At 47.6% G+C, this 23,297-nt stretch overlaps 1 protein-coding gene and 1 long non-coding RNA gene across 4 annotated transcripts in view; one reads left to right on the top strand and one right to left on the bottom strand.

Annotated features, from left to right (window-relative positions):
* The window catches only part of BCL2 (BCL2 apoptosis regulator), a 168,740-nt gene that overhangs the window by 5,870 nt on the left and 139,573 nt on the right, over nt 1–23,297 (bottom strand). Inside the window, exon 3 of one of the 3 annotated variants that reach the window (XM_057313352.1) lies at nt 11,562–22,827. The exons of the other annotated variants lie outside the window; for them this stretch is intronic. Coding sequence (XP_057169335.1) covers nt 22,678–22,827 — 150 coding nt within the window. The 3' untranslated portion in view covers nt 11,562–22,677. Of the gene's footprint in view, nt 1–11,561; nt 22,828–23,297 lie in introns of those variants that run through there. 3 annotated transcript variants of the gene reach the window in all.
* Nucleotides 22,621–23,297, top strand: part of LOC113253492 (uncharacterized) — a 17,643-nt gene continuing 16,966 nt past the window's right edge. Inside the window, exons 1-2 of the long non-coding RNA XR_003315438.4 lie at nt 22,621–22,856; nt 23,021–23,078. This is a non-coding gene — a long non-coding RNA (uncharacterized LOC113253492). The remainder of the gene's footprint in view (nt 22,857–23,020; nt 23,079–23,297) is intronic.

Here is a 23,297-nt window from a genome sequence, read left to right as displayed (position 1 = left end):
ATCCTGAGAAAGTGGGGGAAGCGGGGACAAACTGGGGCTGGCATTTCCTCCCTGTTCGCCTGGGGCACGACACCAATACTAGGGGGCAGAGGAAATGCCTCTCCAAATATCCCTACCTCTCTGGGGCTGAATGAGTCCCTCTCCCGACCACCATCCCCTCACGTAAGTAGCTGTGCTCCTAAAGGACCTAATGGGCCGTTTCTGATATGCATTATAAAGAAAAATATCATTTCTAGAGTGAGATGAGCTAAAGTAGCATCTCCTGACCCAAAGAATGAGCACAGAGTTGCTGACGAAGCCCCAGGGTCTGGGGATAGCTCTCGACTTAGGGAAGGAGGTCTGAGTGAAATCCCAGTTTTGACATTTTATTGCTTCTAAACTTGAACAAATTATCTAACCCTGAGCCTCATTTATTTCACCCATAAAATGGCTGCTGTGAAGATTAACACGGGCAACTCAGAGCCCTTTGTAAACGTGGCCTCGAATGTGAACTAGTGGACATATTAACTTTTTTGCTAGTCTGCCCTCTTGCATCCTTGCTCCATCCCTCCTACACCTGCCCTGCCCTCTGGAGGGCCTACCGAGTCTGCTCTTTCACAGGAGTTCCCCCAAAGGAGTCCGCTTTTGGTTCTGAAGATGCCTGGTCATCGCTATAGAAGTTATGAGTTAAAACATGCAAATATACATGTGACATGTTCTGGTCAAAGATGGGAAAGTGGTAACACATTGCCCATCTCTACTTCCTCAGAAATTACAAAGTCAGGTTGTAGGGCTCAGGGGTGTCATTTGACCCCCCACCCCAAGACTGAATCTGGCCCCCAAGCTTTGCCCATCCACGACTGCAAAGTGCAAAGCAGACCCTGTGGTTTCAGGACCGGAGGTCCTGAAAGCTACTTTTAGAGTGCATCTTCTTGCTTTTTCAAACATCCTGATTAGGGCAATTTCCGAAGTCTGTTTGAACAGTCTGTCATTATTTGTTTAAGTTTGAAAGCTGTTTTAAATAAACACATGCTCATTTTATGTATTAAAAGCAACAAAGAGGGAAAAAGAAAACCTGAGCCATCATCATGTGATGCGGATAAAATCCCAGTCTGTACACTTGGAGGGCACCGCAACCCTGGCTCACGTCTGGACAGGCAGGAGCGCTGCCTGGTTCCCAGACGTGCACACTGGGTTACCAGGTGAGCGGCCTTTCTCCTTTAGCTGACCCCCCCTCAGAGTGGAGGTGGGCCGTGCCCTGGCTCTGGGTGCTCCTTTGCAGATGGCTTCTCCATGGATTGCAAATTCAGAGGCCACGGATGGTCTGAGTCTGAGTTCTACCCAGAGCTGGCCCACCAGGGCGGATGGGCAGGCTCCCGACCCCAGACCCTTGCTGCAGAGTTGGAAGTAAGCCAGGGAGGTGCAGACAGGAATAGACCATACTCAAGACTCCCAAGCAGCAGGGAGCAGCAAAAGTGTCCTCAGCCTCACTGCAGTTTGGTTGTGGGACCTCTCCCATCCGATTCTCTCTCTCTCTTTCTGTCTTATACACACACACACCTCTCCCTTGAGGGAACTTGCTCTCCAAAATTTTCTTTTTCCCTCCAGTATCCTTCAAGAAGTTTCATTTAAACCTGATTCCAAATAGAATGAGATTAAAAAACAAATGAGTCAGATTGGCAAAAACTGAAAAGAATACTGAGTTCTGCCGAAAAGAATGGGGTGGAGATTGGGGGTGGGAGCCCCAGATATTCTCATGCAATTGATGGACTCCCAGGTAAAGATAAATTGTATTTGCATTTGGCAATGCATATCAGAGGCTTTAAAAATACTATCCTTTTGTTAGGAATTCCACTCCTAGTTATTTATCTTGAAAAAATAATAAAATGCACAGGTTGGTTTTAATAGTTAAAACATGAAGAGGACTGAAATGTCTGAAAATACAATTGGTTAGGTAAATTCATGGCGCATTGATACAATGGAATGGAGTTCAGCCACTAAAAATTGTACCCTCTATTTACTGGCAAGGAAACATGTTCCTAACATAGTTCTGAGTAAAACAGGTAACAGCTAAACCAGTGTCAGCAAGGTCGGGCCTCTGACTCATGGTGGTTCACAGATCTCCTTAAACACTGGGAAAACTAAATATGGCTTGGTTGGATATAAACAAATTAGAAATTCAGCTACATTCCACAATCTCTGAGATGAATGTAGATATTGACATTATACAGTCATGGGAGATCCTAAGGGGAAAAGCCAACCTGCCCTCAACAGACACACAATCCAGTGAGAGATAATGTCTCTCATTTGAAACCAACACATGCTGCCATTTTGTATCCTGCACAGGGCAGAAGATCCTGTCAGCAGTAAGAGGAAAGTAAAAAGAAAACCAGATAGTGCCAACAGGAAATCGAACACTGCTATAGAATGTCTTTGATATTTTCTATTTTTCATAGCTTTATAATACTGTCTCTGTGGGTCACCCCCTTTGTGACAACCTGAAGGTTAGGGAAGGAAAAGAAAAAGAAAAAGGTGAACCCTAATAACTGCAAAAACTTGGGCTGAAAGGAACAGACCTGCACCAGTATAATAATGCCCAGTAAAGACGTCAGCCCTTTTTGTAGTATTTTGAGACAAATGAAACCTAGACAAGCACAGTGAATTACTGACAGTATACACTGATAAGCAGATACGGGGTGGAGGAGGAGAATAGAAACTGGGTTTGTCTTCTATGCTTAATGTGTCAGAACACTGGTCAGCAGTTGGTTCTTCTATCTCCCTGGGTGTCTCCTCCCTGCCTTCCTCAACTTGCTTCCTCCCATCCCTGAACTTCCTCTGCATCCAACCCTGACCCCATCCCAGAGCAGCCTCATCTGGCCTTCCAAGCATTGTTGAAGTAAGTAGCCCAACCACGCAGCCCAGTGCAGCTCTAAATTCATGGTCTCTAGACTCAGTGAGTTCTTGAAGCCACTCAGCACTCCTTTATGGTACCCTGGGTCAGATCTTTTCTCTGTTCCTTTCCATGACCATTCTGAATAGCTACCATTTTTCTCCAGTGTTCTTACCTTTTAGCAACTGATGTTAGCCCCTTCTTCTATGAGAAAATCGGGGCTGTTGGGCGAGAGTCACCACAGCTTCCTGTCCTAGCACACCCACTGATTACAACCCTCTCTTTCTCTGCTCCTTTCCACCCTGTGTTCTTATTCCACTGTTTCCCATTGCTTCTAGAACCTTCTTTCATCTATTGTTCATGTTCTCAACTACAATTTCAACCCCATTGTTTCTTCTGTCTCTTTTTCCTTGGCATATAAACATTCATATTTCCTCAAAATGTCCAGGCTGATGCTGTTCCACCCTAAACATAATCTGTCTCCTTGTCCTCCTGGACAAGCTACTAAACCCACCCTCATATGCTGTCTTCTCACCCACATTTTAATTCACTCAGCCCAGCTGCTTCCCCCATTGTGCCTCTGAAAACACCCTCCAGAGACCACCAACAGCATCCTTGTGGCTAAATTCACTGAATGATTCTCAGGTTGTATCTATTGAGTGCTCTGACACACTGGACACAGAGACCACTGAAAATCTTTGCATCCTGAAGAATGTCTTCTCTGCCTCCTTTATGGCCACCTCCTCCTCCACCTGCCCTGATAGGTATTCAGTGCTCCCTGGGCTTCTGTCTGGACCATCTTCTCTTTTTGACCAATCTCCTTCACTCTCATGGTCTTAAATACCATCCTTCTGATGATGACTCTGAAATCTTTATATCTGGCCCCACCTGCTCCTCTGACTGCCAGATTCCCATCCCAGTTGCTTTCTGTGATGTCCCACTAGAAGTGACAATACAGCCTACCCTGTCCCCAACTGGAATTATCACAGACCTGTCAAGCAAGCCTGCCTCTTTTCCTGCCTTCCCCATGCCCGTGCTGTCAGGTAAACCCACACTCCCAGAGTCTCCTAGAGGTTTCCTTCTTCTTCACCCCCTCACCCATTCATTGGTAAAGCCCACGGTCTGAGGCTGGGTTCCCCTAGAGGCTGACCCCAAGACGAAGATTTGAGTGTAAGCAGTTTATCTGGGAGATGATCGCAGGAAACCACTAGGGGAGTGGGGAAGGAGCCATGAAGTTACCTTATCAAGCAGGTCACTGCCATTGGCACCTGGAGTTTAATCCTGCTGGGAAAACTGGAGCCAGTGCAGATCATGCACCTTTTGTTATCCCACTAATGCACCAGGGAGCTGGGGTATTTATACACCATCTCCTTCCATTCACTGGCTGAGGATTGCTCCTATGGAGGCATCAATACCCCAGCACTTTAGGCCAGTTGTGCACACAGACAAGTGGGTTCTAGAGTCCAGAGAAAGTCCTCAGGGAAAGAGATGCAGATGCTGTGTCTTGTCGCTAGAGGCCAAGCTAGTGAGCACCAAAGTGGTGGTAAGGGCAAGGGAATCAGGGCTACACGCACCACCGATTTGACCACCTACATATTCTCTATCCCCATTACTCTCTCTCCCCAGGACTGCGGCTATCATTTCCCATCTGATCTCTCGGCCTCCAGTCTGGCGCCCTGGCCTTCCATCTCCTCTCCATTTTGCAGCCAGAGTGTCTATTCAGACTCATAACCTGTCACTTCCATGCTTAAGTCTAAATTCCTTAACATGGCACCCGAGACTCTCAATATTCTGACCCCAACCTAGCTCTCCTGCTCAGCTTCAGTCGCTTGTAAATTAACTTTGGTTCATTCAAGGATTCAGTGCAATCATTTTCTCTAAGCCCCTAGGCTGAGCTAGATAATCCTCAGCTATTCCTTGTTCATTGTATAATCTGAAGATGATCTGTTTACCTGTTTGTCTTCTCCTGATCAACTCTTAGCACTTGGAGGTGCAGGGACCACATCTTACTTATCTTTGGATCCCCAGAGCCTGTGTCTGTCACATATTAGGCACTCAACAAATGTTTCTGGAACTGAAATATTGGGTTCCTTTCACTATAGAGCAGGTTTTTCCAAACATATCTTAATAGATGATATTTTTTAAAGGAGAGAGTTCAGACAAGTAAATGATGAGCTAAAACAAAATTCAGTGCTTTTTTGGCATTGGTCTCTGGTGTCTGCCCATGAGGGGCTGATGTCCAACCAGGCTGTAAGTCAGCATTGGATCTGACTGGTCCGTGTCTGTTCCATACTGGTTGTTAAATATTTTGAATATCACCCCTGCCTGTGTGCCTTGAGTCTCCAAGACAGGGATAAGCTGTGCACTTTCCAAACTCATTTGACCATTTATTCCTGTCAGGGAGCTTCCTGCTACGTTATGAAGACTCACTTTGGAAACGCTGCCTGGAGGTAAAAAAGCAATAATCCTGGACACTGGCAAGAGAGGCAGCACTGGTGCCCATTGTACAGCACGGGGTGGGGGAGAGGCTCAGAGGTCCCAGGCTGTGTGTGGACATCTGTGGGAACATAAAGACCCCCCCCCCCCGGCAAGGAGCTGGCACTCCACCAAGGGGTGTGAGCCTCATTCCCGATACTGTCTATATGACTGCCCCAGTGCACAAAGCCTACTGATGTGCCACTGCCAGGCAAGAGCGAAGATGCTGGGAAAGAGGGAGGCAGAGAGACATGCCTGGCAGAGATGAGAGCTTTCCCTGAAGCCCAAGAAGACAGTGATTCTCTGGGCTGCAGCTTTGGCTGAGATCAAAAGGGGAAGCAAGTTGCCTGGGGTTCTGTGAGTTGTGGCCAGCGAAGCACACGCGAGGAAGTGAGGACTTTTTCTACCTGAATAAAGCAGCTGGTGAGGAAGTGACTCCATTTCCCCCTTATCATGGGCTCGGCAGGATTTCCTCTGCAGCCACTTTGTGCTGAATGAGTCTTGAGGGTTCCGTGCACATAGCAGAGCTGCTTTGGCAGTGGCCAGCTTCTGTCCCCTACGGCTCTTCCTCCTTCACCCCCCCTCCCATTACTCCCAAAATATTGATTCCGGGTTTGGGGGAAAAGGAAAGGGAAAAACAACAACAGCCGGGGAGCACATAACTGAAGGACACACAGCTGTCTGGCCTGCAGACTGTGAAGAGAAACCCAACATGAGACCCCACAATGACTCTTTCTACCAGGCTTGCGGGGCTGCTCCCACCAAAGCCATCTGCAGTGAGAGGGCTTCATCCTGGAGAGACCTCAAGCCGGGGAAGACGGGCTAGCTGCATCCCAGGCCAAGGACACAAAATGAAACTTAAGCCAAGTGTCATCTGGATGTAACTAGAAACCTGCTAGAGAAATGGCAGGAGATGAAAAACCCAAACAAAACACAAAACAAAACTTGTCTGCCTCCCCAAGTTGGTCCAGCGAAGTTTTGGTGTATTTTGTGATGCAAATTGAGTGGAGGATGCAAATTAGGCAGCCCCCCCTCCACCCCGCCTCCAGGAGCTAGGGAGGGCAGAAAATGACAAGCCCATAAGTTTCCTTCTTTCCTGAGCTGGGCATGGTATGAAAATAATTTGCAAGGGGGTCTGATGTTCTGGGGATCTTGCGGCCACGGAGTCAGGTTCCAGGTGGGGCCCACCTACTGGAGGAGACTTAGGCTGGCAGTTCTTGGGCTCTCCCAGGTTCTGTTAGTCTAACTAGCATCCGGGCTGGGGTAGGAGGTGCGATCAGGAGTGAAGCACACAGACAAACCCTCCCCACCCCACCCCAGCTATGCAAATACTGCAGGGGGAGGGTACTCAGCCACCTGCGGGCCTAGGTACCTCCTGTCAGGAGGTGTGAATAGTTCAGGGCTTCAAGAGACTGTAGGTGGAAATGGGCAAAGGGACATATGTGCTGAAAATATGTTAATAGTTGAGCCATTTGGTTCACTGTGTTCATACAATAAACCAAAACCAGGGAGATTGAAGGCCACATCTACACTAGATCTTGAAATCTCATCTTCAGGTTGCGTATTCATTCACAAAGCAGACGTTTGTGTTAAGATGCTGAGGAGTTTTAAAGCTAAGTAAGATGCAGGCCCTGCCCTGTAAGACCCACTTGGTTATATATATATATATTCTTGTGCATTCATAGTAGCCTTAATGAGCAAGAATGCTTTCTCAATATATTCAAAGCACTTTGTGTGTGTAGATGCACTGACCCTGCAGTGCTCTGGGGAGCAGAGAAGAGACACATGCTGCTGTCCTCATGGCACAGCCACGCCGGCCCAGGCCCTAAGCAGGTTGCCTTCTGTAGGACATCATGGGCACAGAGCCACAGTAATCTGCCTTGCCGTGTTTCGGTGTTAAAATAAAGTTCCTTCATTTTTCTTCCTTACCCTCCTCATTCCACTACCTTCTTTTGGCTAGAAGCCTCTGAGTGCCCTGCATTTTCTTGCGCTTGGCCCCTTCTTGCTTTGGGCCCATGTTGTTTTCACTGTGTGGCCAAATGATGCTATTGTGTTGGGTATGAAAGTCTGTCAAGCAAAAAAAGTGTAATTATGATGACTCAACGGTAAAAAGACAGATAGTCCATTTAAGAAACCAGCAAAGACCTGAAGAGACATTTCACTAAAGAAAATATACAAAAGGCCAAGAAACTCAAGAAAAGGTGCTCAATATCATTAGTCATTAGGGAAATGCAAATCAAAACCACCATGAGATGTCACTTCCCACCCAAGAGCATGGCTATAATGTAAAAAACAGACAATAACAAGTGTTGGCAGGGAGGAAGGGAAACTGGAGACCTCACATGTGGCTGGTGAGAACGGAAAGTGGTACGGCCACTGTGAAAACCAGGGGTGGTTCCTCCAAAAGTTGAACAGCTACCATGTGATCCAGCAATTCCACTCCTAGATATAGACCCCAAGGTAATTAACAATAGATGTCCACACCAACACTTGTGCATAAATATTCACATCAGCATTATACAGAATAGCCCAAAGTGAAAACAACCCAAGTGCTTAATCACTGGTGAACAGGGAAACAAAAGGTGGTACCACCATACAAAAGAATATTATTCAGCCACAAAAAGGAATGGAGCATTGTTTCAAGCTACAACATGGAGGAACCTTGAAAACGATGCTCAGTGAGAGAAGCCAGGCGCAAATGGTCCCATATTGTATGATGCTATTTATATGAAATGTCTCAAACAGGCAAATCCATGGGGACAGTGGATCAGTGGTTGTCAGGGGCTGGGGAGAGAGGACAGTGAAGAGTGGCTGCTCATGGGTATAGGGATTTTTTTTTTCCTGGAGTGATAAAAACATTCTAGAATTACATAATGGTGATGATTGCACAACTTTGTGAATATACCAAAAGCCAATGGATCAATCACTTTAAGTTGAATTTTATGGAATGTCATATATATATATATATATATCTCCTTAATTACATTTCTCACACTACATGAAGAAGGGGACTCAACTATTTTTACACAGCATGGAATTGGACAGAAATACTCATTGTTCTATAACCCTTGCTTTCCCGGGTGTGTGGGAGGTGGGGCTCTGTTGGTTAGAAACTCTGCACAATTTTTGTCTTCCTTTTCATGAATTCTTGATGTTGGAGGTGGCATGCTGGGTGAAAACTGTCCCGGATGAGAAGTCAGGTTAGCGGGTGCCGATCTGAGTGAGCAACTCACTCGACTGTCTGGGCCCTAGGTTTCCCTGATCTGAAAATTTACTGGTAGCCAATCTGCAGTCTACCAACTGGGGCTTACAGAGCTAAAGGTCTTATTCTCCACCTTTCCTCCTGCGTCTCCTGGGATGTGATTTGGTATATCCTGATGCGTGTCAGAAGCTGTTATCGCAACTACTGTAGCCCCTGACCTGGTCCCTCTGCCACGCTCTGGCCTCCACCGCCCTCCTTTCCCCCAAATCCACATGTGGCTTCAGAGCCTCATGCTGTCAGCTCCATCCTCTCGCTCTGTCTTCCTCTTGCCAGCATGGCAGCCAAGCTGCCATGGCCTCTGATGGACCTGGATGCTTCCCGTCTCTGTTTTAATGGTCACAATCCAGGCATTTGTCCCACAGACCTCTCTGCCTCTCACGCCAATGTAATTTGAACTGGCGATGTCAGAGTGGGGTGTAGTTGGGAAGCTTTGCTTCTCCTCTGTGGAAGCCGAGACTCTCCACTGCCTGTGGTGGGCTGGAGATTCCTCGGACAGACTAGTATTTGGAAGATACCCACCCACTGTTCTTCCTTGGGTTCTGGAGCCACCGGCGGGGCTCCCTCCCCCACTCCCTCCCCAGTGTCTGGACCTGCCTCGGTAAAGTGAGCACGAACATCACAACTGTGCGCTTGGTGGCAGGTGACTGCAGGTCACTGTCTGGGCCGGCCATGCAGTGCTCCACCGGGCCCGCCACGTGGCCTGCGAATGCAAGGCGCCGCCAAGGTCCCTACCCCTCGCCCTGCCACTGCAAGAGTTAATTCATGAAAATATGCCAAAAATGGGAAATGAAAGCAGATGCTTGTTGAGTTCTGCCGTTTGGCCTAATTGCTGTCATCAAGACACCACTGCTGGGGGGCAGCGGGGAAAGGGGGTCCTTCATTTATTAAATGTGGAGGGCCAGAGTTCGGGACTGAACGTCTGATGCTCACTTGCTTAAATCAGCAAGTGTTGACTGAGGTTGGTAGTGCTGAGAAGTACAAAGAACCCGCATTTCCTAATAGGAACTTGCTGAAAGTGGCCTCAGCCCTGGAGGGTGCATGTCAGAGTGAAAAGAGCAAAGCAGCATGGGTTTCTATGGATGCCTTCCTCAGCGGGGCACCACCAGCCTCCAGTCAGGCCTGGTCTGACACTTGCTTGCAGGACGGGTTAAGAAGTCAGCATGGGCATCTTTTCTGGAAGCTCCATGATGTGCTGGCTATACGTTCCTTGCTTTGCCGACAGGCTCAGACATCTGTCTCGGACCAGCTCTGCCCCTGATGATGCCGGACCTGGTGTTCTCGGTCTGCAGGACGGAAGTTGCAAGCTCTGCTTAAAGCTCCCAGGATGTTGAAGAGGACCCCGCCCAAAAGTATCCTGAGATATAATAAGCCTCACCCTGTCCCCACTGCCCCAATCCTACAGCCCCGTGAGTCACTGCGTGATGGTCAAAATGAGTAAGGCGATCCCTGAGCAGCCCATGGGAGAAGTCTGCCCCCTACACCGTGGAGCCAACCTGCCTAGGAGACAAGCACGCTCTGGGGAAGAGGCAGAAGCGCGGTGGTGAACTCGCTCAGTGGGTTCCATATGGGCATGCTAAGACAAATCTGCTTTCATTTTGTAGCTTATGATTTCGTTCAGCTCACCTGGAAAGACTCAATGTGGATAAAAACAGATGCATTTCAAGGCACACTGCCTGGCTCTTTGACAATTTTCTTCCTTCCGTATCAGACAGTCTTCCTGTACCCAGGGAAGACAGAGGACCTCTCTCACAAGGAAAATGCAAAGTCTCTGTCAAGGGCAACAGCTGTGTGTACCAGGACAGACCTCTGGGCAAGGTCAGGGTGCTGGTTCTGGATTCAGGCTCACTCCCTCAGGGATGCAGATCCGCTGCCCTGGCTTCCATGTGAGTAGATGTTTACTGTGAATCACCTCTGACGTGGAGGTTCCCCATTGCCAGAACAGTACAGGGCCATGTATACAGAGAGACGGAGACAGAGAGAGGGACAGACAGACACAGAGAGACTCAGAGAAAGAGACGCACACAGAGATCGGGGGGGCTGAGATCTCGAGTCAGCACAGTTTCCAGGGGGAGAGCGGACAGCTGCCTGACCTGCTGTGTACATCGGCAAGGTCAGAGCATGACACGTGCTCACCGAGAAAGGCCTGTCCTGTCCATGTCGCTGGCAGTGGCCACTTACAAGGCGAAAAGCAGTGCCCCAGGGAATCCTGACTTCCCAGGCAACTGCCGCTCCCCATCATATGCTCAGAACCGGTTTGGGCGGGCAGTGAGCAGCCCATGGGAGCCATCTGCCAAAGGTGTTCACGTAGTTGCTGGCTGGACCCAGAACGGGAGCAGAACCACACCCCGAACCTTCTGACCAGTCCTCGGCCAAGGGGTGGGGCTGGTACCTCACAGGAGGAGCTGGCAGGTGGGCGGTCAGTGCCCGCATCTCTGACCATGGCCTCGCAGGCTCCTGCCGTTGCTGACACCCTGGAGCCGGTCAGCTCAAGGGGAATTTCATGATGCCAACTGGCACGGAGCACCTGCTCTGAGCACGGCATGGTGCTCCGTGCTACCAGTGAAAAGCGAGTGGCTGGGGGTCTGTCTGTACGACAACAACTTCCTTAAACCCGATACGGCGCCTGAACCGAATCAAAAGCTCCACAAACACTCTTCTAATGGGACGACTCAGAGACAGCAGTGTCTCCCTGGCAATATTGTTCACCTCTAAGGTCATAAGAAGAAGCTCAAGTCGGGGCTGGTGGAGGCTTCAGGTAGGACTTTGGGTCTAGCAAATTGTTATTTCCACTGAGGGAAGCTCTTGGCCAAGTGCATGAATCTTGGATCCATGTGTGTATACTCTGGATGGCTCTCCCTAGCCCTGCATGGGTCCTCTTTCACCAGTATGGCCTGGGTACTTCTGGCTTTGACCTCTCCCTTGGACATACCTGCAACAAGCAATACAGCCACAGCCACACCACTAACAGAAGGATTTATTTAGTGTCTACTTCTGGGATGAGTAGAGAGAACTCACTGTGGTGCCAAACTCCACGAGGGAGCTCCTATAAATGACATTATACAGAAGAGACTGGGGCCAGAGAGGTTATACAACGTGCCAAAGTCACACAGCTCTTTGTGGCAAAGCTGCAATTTGATTCAGGGCCTCTGCAACTCCTAGGCACGTGCTTTTTAACCACACTTTGCTGCTCTTGGGGGAGAGAGAAAAGAACTACGAGACCGAGGCGTTGTGGAGACAAGCGATAAGTATGAGAAGTTCAACAAAAAGCCTGAGGAGTGACAGGGAATGCCCGATCAGTGTATCAGGAGTCTTTCAGATGGGCTGGAGGGGACAGGAGCTGAGTCCAAAGGAGTGTGCGTGAGGGAAGAGAAGGAGGGATGGCATCTCGGGACATGGAAGCCAGGTGGGAGTTGGTGGCCATGCCATGGCAGGTCTTAAGATGGGCCTGTGTGTGCAGCCGGCGGTGAGTCGGAGTGAGCAGGGCCACATGGACAGAAAGAAGTCCCATGATTAGAGAGAAAGCACAAGTCTCAAGGACCGGCCCCTCGACACCAGCCCCGGGCACTCTGCAGAGCTGGATCCCACGGGAACATGTGGGGCATTCTGTAATTCCTCAGTCTGTGGTTTGGCCCTGGTGGCTGATTCCTCACGCGCCACCTCAAGAGTACTTAAAAATGCCGTGAAGGAGAATCCCGAAGGAGAAATTCCTTCCACAGTATTCAGGAAAAGCCCTCCTAGGTACCGGGCGGCTTCACAGGGAATTCTGGAATGTGAAGGAGGCAAAATGTCCTGGAGTCACAAAAACAAATCCAACTTGAAGCCTATTTGGAATATTAACATAGGTGGCCTGGGAACCTCCAGAGCGGTAATCCGGTTTCAGTCCTTCCAAGGGTCCCTGCTGAATCAAGAGCGACTGAGTCCCCAGCAGGCATGAACAGGAGCAGCTCCCCCACCACGGGCAGAGCGAGGGGTGAGGGAGGCACATGCTCCCCCCCAACACCGCCCTGACCCCGCTCAGCAGCTGCCCTCCAACACCGCCCAGACCCTGCTCAGCAGGCTGCCCCCCCAGCACCTCCCTAACCCCACTCAGCAGGCTGCCCCCTAACCCCGCCCTGACCCTGCTCAGCAGGCTGCCAGCCAGCCAAGCTGGTCTTTCCCCCACCAGGCACCACCGACTCATCTCATGACTATAACAGCTTGCTCTGCTGACTTAAATTTGGAAATTTTTCATAACTTAACAAAGCCAGAGACCTTTAAATTCCTAGGAACCTGCCCACAGAGCATTTTACAAGAACCCATCTGCTTGCTGTGTGTTTAATCCTTTAATGTTTGGTTCAGTTTGTTTCTGGAAGGCTAGTTTGTGGGGCAAGTTTGTGACTGCTGCAGTCGGGCCAAGCAAGCCAGAAACCCTTTCTTTAAAATGTCAGGAGTTGTAAGACAGGAAATATGTTCAGGGCAATGCCTCCGTGACTCCAAATTCAGGATGGACAAGCGAAGGCCGAATGCCTGGGTCTGTCGCTTTTGTGTGAGGGGCTCTGCGCTCAGCTCCATCCTCAGCACAGGACACCCTCCATCCTGCTGGGTGGGTTTACTGAACAGTGAGGTGCCGAGAAGGCTGGGCCTGAGCCAGCCCTCCGACACCTCCCCAACAAGCTCCAGACTCCACTGTAACAGGGACAGCTTGCTGGTCTTATACCCCAGATCCCTTTCCCCCTGAAATTCCCTGTGGGTTTCCATTGTCTTTGACTTCTGCTTTGCTCTCCCGTTCCCTTGTCTTGCTAAAGTTCATTCCTTGGCTCTGTTTTTTTTTTGTTGCTGTTGTTCCTGGTCTCCCTTTGCCTGCTCTGCGTTTTCTGGAAGATGGTAATTCCCCACCATCTTAGATGGGAAGAGGACCACATGTTGGCTAAATGAACACGCAAGGCCTGTGCAGCCACGGGAAGGGTTTGGTCATAGCTGTGTGGGCTCCTGCCAGCCTTCATCCTGGTGGAGGGACCCTGGTCATGGACGCGACGGGAGAATGTGGGGTAGACTGAAACCTCCAGGAGAGGATACGAGTTCATGCAGGGTGTCCTTGCTGCCCCTGACCGTGGCGGTTGGACAGGACGCCAGGCCTGTGACCCTGGCTGGAGTCTGAGCCAGGTGCTTGCTGCACAACCTATGTTAACCCTTGCAGGTTTAAATACTGTCTGGGTAGTGGTGGGACAACTGGAGGGGGATATGTGGTAGACTAAAGAGCAGAACAAAAATGTCCAAATGTCACTTTTTCTAAGTTTTTAAACTCTGCCTAATTCTTGACAGTCTTAAGTCTTACAACTTTATAGGCTTTTCGTTTCCATTTAAACCTGAAACATCTTTGAAATGCTTTTAGAGATGGGGTGCCTGAGTGGCACAGTCGGGTGAGCATGCAGCTCCTGATGTTGGCTCAGGTCATGATGTCAGGGTCATGGAACGTCCGGCTCCGCACTCCGCAGATATCTGCTTGAGATTCTCTCCTTCTGCCCCTCCCTCCACATGCACAAGTGCACTCTCTCTCTAAAATAAACAAATTGTAAAAGAAAAAAAAAAAGATAAATGCCTTTTGAGGTAATCCTAACCTAGTAAAGTAATCCTAACCTAGTAAAACAACTTGAAAAACTGAGAAAAAAATATTAGGTTTATTTCACACACACCTAGGGTAGGGCGTTTTGAGAGAGGTCTGAGTCTAGGCATAAGTTTATGGTGAATGGTTTACAGATTCAAACAGGTAAGTTTTCCTAACTTGGTACATCATTTGGAAAAGATCATTTTATTAAGGGCAATTTTAGATGTTAAAAAAATATAATTTCATTGTCATCATGTCTGCAAGACCTTTTGTTCAAACTTCCAGACATAAAATAAATAAGTCTTACAGATATAGCGCACAATGGCGACTACAGTTAATAACACTGTATTGCATATTTGAAAGTTGCCAAGGCAGATTTTAAACGTTCTCGTCACAAGGAAAACATTGCCATTACTATGTATGATGATGGGTGTTCACAGACTTACTGTGGTGATCATTTCACAACACAAATAAATATCGAATCATTGTTGTACACCTGAAACTAATGTAATGTTATACGTCAATTCTATCTCAATAAAAAAAATAAAAATGTACTGCCATCAAGTCTATAGGACCTTTTGCTAAGAAAGAAAGAATTCCAAGTATTAATGTTTGACGATGGATTCCACCCTTTCAAAGGCAAAAGCCTGAGCAGAGCTATGCCCTGGCTCAGAAAATCATCACGTGATCCTTGGTCACTTCACAATCCATGCAGTGGGCAAGCTGCGGGGTCTGAGTGTCTGCAACTGGCTCAGGCTCTCTCTTTGCTATCAAGGGAGTCACCTTCCCAGGTCTCAAGAGCCTCATTAGTGACAGGAAGAGAAGTTTACATAACTTGTGGATTTGGGGCACTCTGTTTTGTGTCTGTGTGTCAGAAGCAGGGAGGACGGAAAGGGTTATGTAACCGGGACACGGGCAGACACACAGGCCACTAGGGCCTTTTTGGATCTCATCAAAAGTCCCAGAGTTGCCATTCCATTTATTTCAGATGCAAAGGGAAGCCTGGATCCTAGAGCTGGTTTCATGAGAGGAAACCTGGGAGTAACTGCCCTCACACGGAGAGAAGTTAGCAAAGTGCTTGATATTCTAGACATGGGAAGAAACAACTGCCCAAGCCATCAAGGCACCAGAAATGAGAATCTCAGGGATGGTTCCTAAAGTCCCAACTATCTATTCCAACAGCTGTGTAACTACGGTTCAAACGGAATGAGAGCCATATTTCAATAATGTAGAGATGATTTTATGAAGAATTAACAAACATCTTCCTTGGATGTGTCCTACTTACCACTCATCAACAATATTCATTAGTGGTAAGTTAACACATCAACCAAAAGGAACTTTATGGTTTTCAGTCCAGTTCCTCAGACAACAGAATCATGTTACTCAGGATAAGTGTGCTATTCCTTTTCAGCCCCTCCAGCATTTCTTGGATCTCCTAGAGTACCCCCTTTCAACTGAAACTTTCCATTTTTAAACCTTTCCCCCAATGTCCCTCCAGGCTCCCACCCCCTGTTAATTACAGAGAAAATCCATTCAGTCATTTTTGGGTTATCAGACTGTGGAAAATTTGTTTTTCAAGCTTTAGAAGATTGTTGAAGTGCCTTTTTCTTTCTCTCTCTCTCTTTTTTTTTCTTTTCTTTTTCATTTCAGATAACTCAAAACTGGTTTGGATCCATGACATCAACCTTGGCATGTACAAAGAATAAGGAATGAGGACTTTGCCTTGTTTGGAACCAAAAGAGAGGAATATCCACTCTCTCTTTTCCATTTTCATTAGGACAGTATTTTTTCCTTTTAGTTGGATGATGTATACTTTTAACATTCCAGGAAAAAAGTGTCAGTGATATGCAAGTCATAATAAAAGAAAATCAAAAGAAATGCAATTACAAGGGACAAGGAACTTCATCATTTTTAGTATGAAATGCCCTGAGGAAAATCTAATTTTAAAAATTACCAGCACCATATAAATGAGAAGAGAATATATGAAAAGATGTGTTATTTTAAAACTTAATTTAATCCTTAATCTTTCTGGCTCTGGGACTTTTATCCTTATTTTTAAAGGCCAAAAGTTATCAGGTGCTGGGTAAGGAGTAAACCTCACACTAATGCAATGTCATAGTAGAAAGTGACAACGGGTCCTCCTGGTCTCGGTTTGCTGGCTGGAACACGGTGGGACACAAAAAGGGTTATTAAATAAAAAGGGAACATGCACTGAAAATGAAATGATAGCCTTCTCTTTCCCATTATTATGAAGGTACTTGTGAATGAAAACGAACATTCACATGACATACCATAGTTGATAAAGTGCTCCCGTATCTACCAACTAGTGTGAACCTCACAACAACCCACAGGTCAGTTATGACTGCTGTCACCCCCATTTTACAGATGACCAAAAATATGTAACTTTTCTAAGGACACACAGTTAATCGATAGTGGAACCAGGACTCAAACCCAAAACTGTGACCTAAAATACCTTGCCTCTCCACTCTATCACACAGCCTCCCTAAAGAGAGTAATGACTCCCAGCAAAATGGGCTTGCACAGAGCCAAGATGTTGTAAGCTTGAATACAGGAGGGACTTGCTCACATATAACATCTCTGTCTCTCTGAAAAAGTTTAAATTATGAGAATAAAAAATCAAGCTAATTTCTATCATAAATGTTGGTTGATAATAGAGGGTTTCAACTTATTTCTGCCTATGTCACCATTCTAGCCCAGTGAGATTTAATTTTGCCACCCTCAACCCATATTTAAAAAAAAAAACCTGGAACCATTCACGTATTCAGAGAGAGAGAAAGAGTCCAAATAATAATGCAATAACACAGCCTTCCTTAAAAGCCTTTTCTTGATGGAATCTCCAATTTTTCTTTCCACTGTTATTACAGTGGCCTGGCAGAGGCTTTAGCAGTGAGGAAGAGAGAAGATGCCATTAATAATATTGATTTCTAACCTTTTATCTAGTTTTCGTTTGGAATCAAGCACAATGCTTAACTCTCCAGAAAGGGTTCTCTTGACATAAGGCTTTTAGATTTAGGGAGAGACGTTTCCTTTGTCCAGATATGAATTTCCCCCACATTGCTTAAGTCAGGCTGAAAATGAAAACAAAACAAAACACAAAAACCAAAACAGAGATCTGGTAGAACGCCTGCTGTTGTGCCTCTCCTCTCCCTTCAGCAACGCCACTTCAAGACTGGGTTCCACAAAAAAGCACCTGCTCTTACCTTGTAGCAACAGTGGTGGATGCAGTAAGGCCCAAAGACAAAAAAAAAAACAAACAAACAAACCAGAAAAATCACTTTTTTTTTGTCCCCTGGGCATTGTAATGATTTTTCTTCTCTTATTGCTATGTATATCTACTCCTTTCCCCCTCTTCCCTTATCCCTATTAATTTGCTATCACCCTTTCACTTCACACTTGTCTTTGCTCTTATCATTCTCTCAAGTTACATCCCCCTGGGCTGTGAAACTGTCATTACTAAGCCTTCTCTCTACCCAAGAGCCTGGAACAAACTCTAAAACCATACTCTGCTTGGCCTTTAGTGAGCTGTTCCAGTCTGACAAACCAGCAGTCTCCATGTAGGGATACAGAGGTGAATTTACATAGGGATGCCTTAAAAAACGCCAAAGCTTGGCTAAGTCATTGTGCAGACCTTCTGGTAAAAACAGTTCTAGAAAGGTCAGGCTGCGACATAAAATCTGATGTTTGGGAAGGCGTTCTCCTGGTTGGGAGAGTGGGGACTGACTCTCCAACCTCCATGGGGTGACTCCAGATATATTATTCTAGTTTGACAGGCAACATTTTTCAAAGAATACCAAGCCATGTCTCCACCGAGCAGGCAAATGGGCCGGCCTTTTTTCATCCTGACCTCACTGAGCTCTCATTTTAGCTTCAACAAATTACTTGATAAGTCATCTTGGTTTCCCCTTCTGTAATGCAGTCAGGGGCATTCCCTGCTTCTCTCTCATCTCTCCAATTGCTCAAAGGGAACTTTCCCCTTCTTGTGTTTTTTCTATAAATTAGCCTGATTGATCAAATTAATCTGTTTAGATTTTCCCCCCAAAATTCCCTTCCCCACACTGACAGTGTCTGTTGTAACCCTAAGCTACTTTCCCCTCTGGCCCATGTACCTCCCCCACACCAGTCCCCCTGCCTAACCATCCATCCCACATTACTGGCTGGGTACAGTTATGTGACTAGCATGACCTAAACTCTGGGGTGAACTCGAGAGAGAATCACAAACATTCTTCTCCTTCTAGTCGGGGACAAGGCTGGGAGAAGCCAGGAGGGAGCGATACGAGAAAGGAAAAACCTAAGTGGCGTGGAGACACGGGCCGCGGGAGTTCAGAGAAGGGATGAGACGAAGCAGGCCAGTTCATCCAGGCAAGGGGGCCACAGTGGTGAGGGGCTGGGGTGAGGGTGACAGCACGAGCTAGAGGCAGAGGGAGAAATGTGTACCCAGGCCTGACTGCGTGGGTTTAAAAACAAAATCTCATGGAGAAGATAATTGAAATGAAAGTCAGAGCTTATTAAATTTCTGTAGGCCCAACCCAATTTCTCATCATTCCCAGTCATGTGGATACATGCTAATTTCCTTGGCAGCCTTAGATAAAGCTCTTAATATGATTTGAGTCCCTTAGAGATTAGCACTATTATAAATATAAATGTTCAAACACAAGCGAGTTGAAACCAAATGCCCCCCAAACACTGGCTTTCTGTTATAGGAAGGTTTTCAGTGGAGCACTAAGCCCTTGGATAAATGAGCTAGGGAGCAGAGTTAAAGGGGCCCGCTGGCTAAATCTCAAGGCCAGGCTCCTTCACAGGAAGGAGTGAAGCGGGTAGCGGCTCCTGACATATATAATCTACAGCAGCTGGCAGGACAGCTTTGGACGACATTCTGAAAAACACGAATTCAGAACCCCAAGTAGGGGCTTGGGTAGGAGATACTGAGACCCTGATCAAAACAGTCTTTACTCAGTGGCCAACCTGCAAAACATCTCCTTCGGGTTCCAACCGCCTTTTACAGCTTACAAGAGACTCACTAACAAATAGTTATAAATAGACATCAAGGAGTTTGTTTATCTAACTAAGAGAAAACAATGTTCAGCTTCTTTAGAAACGTGTATTTGACACCAAACCGAGGTAACTGTTATGGGACCAGAAACGGAGCACACCATACTGAGCCTGGTGTTTTGATGTGGTCATTATTCGCTAAGCAGAGCCGCCACTTGGCAACAACACTCCGTGTGTGCCCAATTCTAGGTACTTGAAAATTTAAAAACAGATGTCTTCCAAGAGATTCTAAAATTAAAGATTTTTTTTCATTAATTGGTAAGAACCTTCCCCAAATTCATCCACATGCCTGACATTGTGCTGTTAAGTGAAATCAGAAGGGATTGTGATGATGAAATCTATTCTTTAATTTTTCTAGCATTTGGGCACAGGGCTTTGTGTTAAATTAGCCAACCCGTCTATCGGCAGAGTGCCGTCCTGAAATGTTCTTACTACTAAATAATGAAGTGAAAAGTATTCCCAGGAGACAAAAGAATAAGAATTCATGGGCCTGCCCTCAGCACCTACTAGAGGTTCCTTTCTTACCTGAAGATGTAATTACTTGGGTTTGGGGAAATTAGAGAATACCCATTAGAGCAGGATGGTGGACTAGCGAGGTGACAAGGCCTCACTGTGTCTTCAATTTTGGTATTTTCTACCTATTGGACAATGGCTCCTTTGGCAGATAATGTAAGAGGCTGGAATATCCATACGACTTCATCTCTCTCTCACCCGAGAAATGACCTCCCTCGGCCTCTGATTCTGTGCCTCGTCCTTCCACCCCTCTTGGATGAAGCCTAATGGAGGGAAAGGAGCAAGAGCACTCAGATGGGCTCGAACCTGGACTCTGCACATTACCAGCTGCATCAATGAGTTGGATGAGTTACCTGTTCTTTCTTTCTTTCCCGGGAATGTTTCAATCTAACTCATGTGAGATGAGGTCTTAAACTCTTTGAGCCTCCATTTCTTAATTCATAAAACATGGAATGTAAGACTCTAGTTCTACAGTCATCACTAGGATAAGGGACCTCTGTGAAGCACTCAGCACAGGGGCTGGCATCCATCCAGTAATTGCGATTTCCTTCCACTCCTCTCTTGTCTTTCCATTTAACTGTCCGAGATCTCGCTGTCCTTTTCACAGGGACTTTCCTTATAAGGAGGTGGCAGGAAATGCACACATGAAAACAGCAATGTGCAAAGTCTGAAGCTAGTAAATTTCTCTTTTCAGGGCTTGATGTTTTTTGTTTTGTTTTGTTTTTAAAGATTTTATTTATTTATTCGACAGAGATAGAGACAGCCAGCGAGAGAGGGAACACAAGCAGGGGGAGTGGGAGAGGAAGAAGCAGGCTCATAGCGGAGGAGCCTGATGTGAGGCTCGATCCCACAACGCCGGGATCACGCCCTGAGCCGAAGGCAGACGCCCGACCGCTGGGCCACCCGGGCGCCCCAGGGCTTGGTGTTTTTGATCTTAGGATCTTATTGCCTAGCATCATTAGTCAAGGTGATTCTTAAAAAAAAAAAAATCTCAAACTAGACCCGATGCCTTTGAGTGGTCTGCTACAAGCCCAGGAGCAGAGTTCTAGAGTCAGTAGAAGCTACTGCCTCCAGATCTCAGTGCAGAAAGGCCAGCCTGGTCCTCATCAGGCAACAGAAAGAACATCTAACTGTACTAAGTCATGAGGTCCCCACCTGGAATGCTCCACGCAGGCTGGATACTTCAAAAAGCCAATGGAAGATCCAGAGGAAGACAGAGAGCTGGTATAGTCAAGAGGAGAGGAGCCTTCCACAGGACAATGATGTTTACAAACCAGATGTGGCCCTGGAAAGGGGCAGCCTGACTGTGGAAGCTGGGGATATTCATGAACTCTCAATGGTACAGAAAGGAAGAAAATTTCTTCATCACATCCCTGAACCTCCCAACCATGGGTCAGTCTGTCAACCCGGAGTAGGTAGCTTTAGGGACACAAGTAATGCAGTGCTATTCTGCGCATGGGGAGGGACTTAGGGAAGACCTCATTCTCTTCCTTGATTTCAGCTACAACTTTGCTAAGGGCCCTTTATGCCGATGGTGGCCCAATGAGCCATCCAACCCTAATCCAGAACCAATGTATCCACATATACATCAGGTACCTCAAATCCAACACACTCATTAAGGGAACTCCTTAAGCCTTCCCCAAATCTGTCTCTAAAACCCCAGTCAGTCCCTGGGCAGCCTTCCACCTAATGGGAAGCCCAGAAGTGATTCCCAACTTCTCCCGCTCCCCTCCCTACCCATACCTGTCACTGCCTTCTCTGCTACACGATGGCTCCTCTTTCCAGTCTCTGATGCCAGATCCCTTCACCTTGCTGCATTGTTCCTCATCTGCTTACACCACCCTGTGTCCCTCCAGCCTGCCCTCAGCCCTGCTGCTGGGGGTTCCTCTTAAACCACAAACGATCTCTCTCATTCAAATGCCCCAAGCGACTCCCCATTACCCAGGGAGTGAACTGGCCCTGTCCCACGCCTCCAGCCCCACCCAGCTCATGCCTTAAACTCCATGGAACTATGGGCAGCATCAGCCCAAACTGCATACCTCCAGCTGATCCCGGCTCCCACCACATCCTCGGGCCTCTCAACAATCTGTTCACACATCACCTCCTCCATGAAGCCCTTCCTGACTAAGTCCCATCACCTCCCCACCATACCCAACTCTGCTTACTACCAGGCTCACTGCTACAGCCGACTCCTTCCCCTCCAGGGTGGCACGGTCCGCCCTTCATCTCATTCTTGTCGGGCTCTCACGGTGCCTGACACCTGGTAGAAGCTGTGAGTTTGGGGAGTGACTAAATAAAGGAATCAAAATTAAAACAAGTTCAACAGCACAATCCACAAAGACTGTGCCGTGCTCAAGAAAGGCGGACCTACTACGTGTTAGAGGAGAATCGAGGGGGTGGGTGGGACTGATAGCCATAGGGTGTGTGGTAGAATCTAGAATGTCGACTTGGATTTCCAAGTCTACTATTTCCTAGCTTTAAGATCTTGGCCAAGATGTCTAATGCCTTTGAATCTCAGTTATTCATCCGTAAAGATGAGGGGGTGATGGCATTGGCTGCGAGGCTGGGGTGAGGGTGCATCCAAGGGGACACAGCCAGGCCTACTCCATCAGTCCATGGACCTGGACACGGACTCCGGCAACAGTGCTGGCCTGGGGCCTGGGGGAAACAGCAGGGGTCAGAGCACACAGCTCCCGCCTCAGGGGATGGCCAGTCGGCTGAACGAGGCAAAACAGCCTTGTTTGAAAGGTTGAGAAACCACACAGCAAGTCAGGAACAATCAGATGAGTCACCAGACGGAACATGATCTGTGGCCAGATTGGCGCGGGATGTGCGGTGCGCTGGGTGGGGGGAGCATTGTCCCTGGTCGAGGGTGTGGAGGGAGGCTGGTGGAGGAGGAGGGTCTCAGAGCACCAACTTGTCGGGACGGAAGCCAAAGGGTGCTCTGCCGTCTAGGTGATGGGATGGTTCCCAGGTTGGGTTTGTTGCTTTAGGCTCTGTCAGCTGCTCTCTGCTGCCCCCTGTTGGTGTGTAGAGGGAAGAGTAGGACTGTGGCTGAGATGGAGAGAGGGAGAGATTAGCAGGTGAGGTGGTGGGGGTTAAAAATGCAGCAACTGGGGGTAGGTGGTGGAGGTGGGGAAGAGAGGCGGGCCCGTGGGCGTTGCCAGCAACCCTCTCCTCCTTTTTTCCCTGGAGCGCTGGTCACACCCCCTCTCTTCTGCCCCCTCCCCTCATTTTCTCTTTGCAGGTCAGAAGCTCATCCTCTGTTTCCCAGGACCCCAGTATGGACCACTGGTGTGGCTAAGGTAAGGTGCACTTAGCATTCTTGGGACTTCCCTTCTCACTGTCTTGCCTGAGGGCATTTCTCAAGGCCAGAAACCACTTTATTCCTGAATGCCCAGTAAATATTTATGAAGTTTGTGGAGAAGAAAAGAGAAAGAAAAGAAAAAGAAAAAAGGCTGAGGGGGCAGAAGACAGGGAGGGGCAGAGAAGTGAAGGAAGCTATAGTTAACACAGCCATAGTT

Source organism: Ursus arctos, unplaced genomic scaffold (genome assembly GCF_023065955.2).
Source record: "Ursus arctos isolate Adak ecotype North America unplaced genomic scaffold, UrsArc2.0 scaffold_17, whole genome shotgun sequence".
NCBI lineage: Eukaryota > Metazoa > Chordata > Mammalia > Carnivora > Ursidae > Ursus > Ursus arctos.
The sequence above is the reverse complement of the archived record's forward strand: the minus strand, read 5'-3'. Positions and strand labels throughout refer to the sequence as shown.